Source organism: Musa acuminata, chromosome BXJ1-6 (genome assembly GCF_036884655.1).
Source record: "Musa acuminata AAA Group cultivar baxijiao chromosome BXJ1-6, Cavendish_Baxijiao_AAA, whole genome shotgun sequence".
In the NCBI taxonomy this organism is placed as follows: Eukaryota; Viridiplantae; Streptophyta; class Magnoliopsida; order Zingiberales; family Musaceae; genus Musa; species Musa acuminata.
This window is the reverse complement of record NC_088332.1, coordinates 12,825,991-12,830,153: the sequence shown is the minus strand read 5'-3', so window position 1 is coordinate 12,830,153 and position 4,163 is coordinate 12,825,991. Positions and strand designations below refer to the sequence as shown.

General features: G+C 45.1%; 1 protein-coding gene across 1 annotated transcript; it reads left to right on the top strand.

The window, feature by feature from the left end:
• Positions 1–1,593: 1,593 nt before the first annotated feature.
• LOC135677449 (endoglucanase 13-like) lies at positions 1,594–2,387 on the top strand. Its single transcript, XM_065189809.1, has 3 exons — positions 1,594–1,722; positions 1,777–2,151; positions 2,202–2,387. Exons 1-3 carry the CDS (start codon positions 1,594–1,596, stop codon positions 2,385–2,387), a joined length of 690 nt encoding a protein of 229 aa, XP_065045881.1.
• The last annotated feature ends 1,776 nt before the right edge of the window (positions 2,388–4,163 follow it).

Genomic DNA, 4,163 nt, shown 5'->3' with positions numbered 1-4,163 from the left:
TTTCCAGAGTGAATGATAATATAGTCATTGTTATGGAGGTTCCATAATTTTCATAAAGGTTATCATAAAGGCATGCATGCTTGTTTATCAAGGTGAGTTCCATTCTTCTTGTGATGATATGAAATCAGAAGCTCCATGGAGCCAATGGTTCAGATTTTTGTATGTTGGCTTCTAGTTGATCCTAAATTTTCCGATGAGATTTGCCAACTGATGTAGTTGACAATGCATATGAGTGATACACTCGATCCTAGAAGCTTCATGGAGCCAATATTAAGATCATGTTTGCTGATATATTTCACTCTTTATTTATGTAGTTGAAATCAGCATTTTTGTCCTCTCAATCCATACCTTGATCTCCTCCATTCACCCATGCATGGGATAACTCTGCTTCTCCTTCCTCCCTCCTCCGTATATACCATTGGCTGAGTCGTCTCAACAACAATGAGCACACAGCGATAGAATGGCCGCAAGGACCTTGCTTCTGCTTGCGCTGATTCCCTTCTCCTGCGGCAGACCGGCACTGCGATTGACTACGGACTGGTTCTCACCAAGTCATTGCTCTTCTTCGAAGCCCAGAGGTCGGGGAAGCTTCCACCCGGCCAGCGAGTGACCTGGCATGGCGGATCAATGTGGAACAGGTTTTAGAGGTTGGCGGATCAATGTGGAACAGATTGATCTCACCGGAGGATACTACGACGCCGGGGACAACGTGAAGTTTGGGTTCCGGATGGCCTACGTCATAACCATACTCACCTGGGGGGCGTTCGAGTTCGACGCCCGCCTCGTGGCGAAGAAAGAGCTCCAGAACACACTGGCCGCTATCCGGTTGGGCACCGACTAACTCATCCGTGCCCACCCCCAGCGCAATGTCCTCTACGTCGAGGTCGGCGAGGGCAGTTCCGACCACGAGTCCTGGCAGAGGCCGGAGGACATGACCACCCCTCGCACGTCCAACAAGATCGACGACTCCAATCCTGGCTCATCTCGTCACTTGGGCCGAGCAGACCACCTAAGCAAAAGCAAAAATATGGGAGCTTCCACCAACCCCTTTTAGTTGCCGATAAGAGATCAACCTGCGATCCTTGCGTTTGACTTCCTAAAATGAGCTCGCAAGAACCATTCCTCGCTAAAAGGGTCACGCTCCCACATCAATGGCTAGTGGCATGGCTCGCCTACCCGACCTTCCTCGTCAAGACTTCCCTGACAATGACTTGCCGTGCAGGATCCCCGGTGCAACTGAGTAGGCATTGCATGACAACTCCCACGAGCAAGACAGTTCGTCTTCCTAAGATCAATCCACCTCCTTCATAGGCGGAAAGTTATCTATGCTCGTGCCCTACGCTACCTCTCCATGATAGTTCCCATTGTTAACTCCCCAAGAAGGACCTACACTTTGGCGTTGGATCGAGTCGAGCCGACTCATCAATCGACGGCCTAAGGATAACACAGGCGATGACAGGGACACCCGCTGGACAGTTCTACTCCTGCAGCGGAGACGATGTAAGCCCCTCATAACCCTTGAGGAACCAAACACTGATAGCTCGCATTAACTCGGGATCTCCCTTGCAACAGGATGAGATAGCTTGAGCTGCTATGTGGCTCTTCCGCGCCACCGGCAACGAGTCCTACTTGGACATCCTGTCCTCAGGAAACAACGGCGGCGTCCGCAGTATGTTCTCCTGGGACAACAAGTTCTTCGGCGTCCAGCTCCTGGTCTCAAAGGTATCGCCTCTCACATACCTCACGTTCACCTGCAAGCGCTAATGCTATCTACAGTTCATCTTGCGCGGCAAACTGCAGAACGGCAATCCCTGGGCAGCGTACAGGGAGAACGTCGACATGTTCGTCTGCTCCGTAATGCAGAAGGCGGGGGACACCAACGTGCGGATGAGCCCCGGCGGAATGCTGTGGTTTCAGCCGTGGGGAAACACCCAGTACATCACCTCCTCCATGCTGGTCCTCTCCGTCTACGCCGACTACCTCGAAGCGGCAGAAGCCACCCTGGAATGCCTCGGTGGCAACGTCGGCCCCAAAGACCTCATCTCCTTCGTCACCTCGCTGGTGGACTACATTTTGGATGCCAACCCAAAGAACTTGAGCTACATGGTGGGGTTCGGGTCCAGCTATCCTGTTCACAGGTGCACCACAAGAGTGCGTCCATCGTGTCAATCAAGTCGAACCCGAAGTCAATTGGGTGCAAGGAAGGATTCGATTGGTTCAACAAGAACGCGCTTGACCCTAATGTGCTGGAGGGCGCCCTCGTCGGTGGCCCCGACGCCGACGACGCCTACACCGACTCCCGATCCAACTACCAGCAAGCAGAGCCCATCACCACCGGCAATGCGCCTTTAGTCGGCGTACTGGCGAGGATCGCACCACTGTCATAACATATCATATCGTATCATAACATATCTTTATAATTGATTTTTAGCTTTAAATGACCACAATAAACGATGGTCATTTAAATAAATAAATAAATATATATATATATATCGTTTATTGTGGTCATTTAAAGCTAAAAATCAATTATAAAGATATGTTATATATATATATATATTTAAAAATCAATTATATATATATATATTTAAATGACCATCGTTTATTGTGGTCATTTAAAGCTAAAAATCAATTATAAAGATATGTTATGATACGATATGATATGTTATGACAGTGGTATTCCTTCATTGCAACGATGGTTAATAATAGTAAGCTTGAAACCATTGAAGAAAGTGATGCTTAATAAAAGTCGACAATTTTATCCAGAATTAGTCATTTATGGTATGAACCTAGAGTACATTCGATAAGCCTTTTATGTTTTGATCGAGTTTTAACTAATTGTAGATTGGCCTGGTGACCAAATTAAGAGAAAGCGATAGACATAATATGGTCGATAACGCCCAAGAGATGATGACACCCTAATCGCATATAACCCAAAGGACAGTTACTTGGTGCTAAGTTGTTAACCCAAGAACAAGTGTAATGGGGTTGTGGTTAAGGCATGATGAGATTCTCTATTGGTTGCCACTATTAGTAAAATGCTATTGTTAAGCCTACAAGTGAAAGGGGTAAATCACATCAATTGATTGGTGTTATCATTGCTTTGGGTCATGTTGACCACATTGTTATTGTAGGACACACTTCTAGTAGTGTCAGTTACTTTAGAATATTTTGAACATATTGTCATTATAGATAGTGCTTTGGGTTATTTTGATGGTGTTGTGAGAGTACTTCGATTCTTTTTTTTTTTTGTTTTTCATATTATCATTGTAAAGAGTGCTATGGGTCATTTCGGTCACATTGTCATCATAGAGAGCGATCCTGGCTATGTTGGTCATGCTAGTGAGCTCACTTATAGACTTGAGTGATAAGTTGTTTAGAGCGATAACTCTCTTTGCATGTCTCATCCACATGTGTGATATGCTATGGTTGCCTCTCCCACCTATGGGTGTATAGTTTTGGTCTTTCAGTTTGTATATGTCCAGATTTGATGCTTAACATCTCAAAATGATGGCTTGACATTTTTTTGATGTAGCTTCCCCCTTATGGTCCATATAGATGAGAGCCTATTGGGAACTGCTACGTCACCTACTCCTCGAACTAATGGGGAGCCGAATGGTTACTCAGGGTAGGCCAAGGGTCACATTTGACTCCTATAAATAGTGGGCCACTCTCATTTGTTGCCCTATGCCTTCAATTGATTTGGAGAATTCGAAATTAGCATTCAGAGTCCTCTTCATGATACTTAATTTAATGAATGGCTTCTAGCTCCTTCTTGTCCTCTTCTTCTAGTTGGGACTTGGACAAGTCATCGATACTATCACCACCCTTAGTGATGGTAAGGAAAACCTTCTCCTCTTATGAAAGAGTTGAAGTGGTTGTTGCTTAAACTCGACAATAGATACCCCCCACTCTCGACGGGTTTATTTATCTTTGACTCAGATATTTATGGCTTCAACCTAGATAGTTGGCTTTTTATGGTCTAATCAAATTCTAACTAATTATTGCTTGGCCTAGCGATTGACTTTACAAGTTGTGTTACTTCTTTTGCATATGCACCCATACATTGAAGGTGGGTCTCAAATTTTTCCTCAAATACAATTTTTTTTTTTTGTAAGGGTTGTCACAATTGGAAATTTTTGCTTGCAGACTCCATATTACCATGA

Excerpts from the sequence above, each read along its gene's own strand:
- LOC135677449 (XM_065189809.1), top strand. The coding sequence starts at position 1,594 with ATGTGGCTCTTCCGCGCCACCGGCAACGAGTCCTACTTGGACATCCTG. Across the intron at positions 1,723-1,776 it reads TCCAGCTCCTGGTCTCAAAG|TTCATCTTGCGCGGCAAACT; the intron begins GTATCGCCTCTC and ends TGCTATCTACAG. Across the intron at positions 2,152-2,201 it reads TTCACAGGTGCACCACAAGA|GAAGGATTCGATTGGTTCAA; the intron begins GTGCGTCCATCG and ends ATTGGGTGCAAG.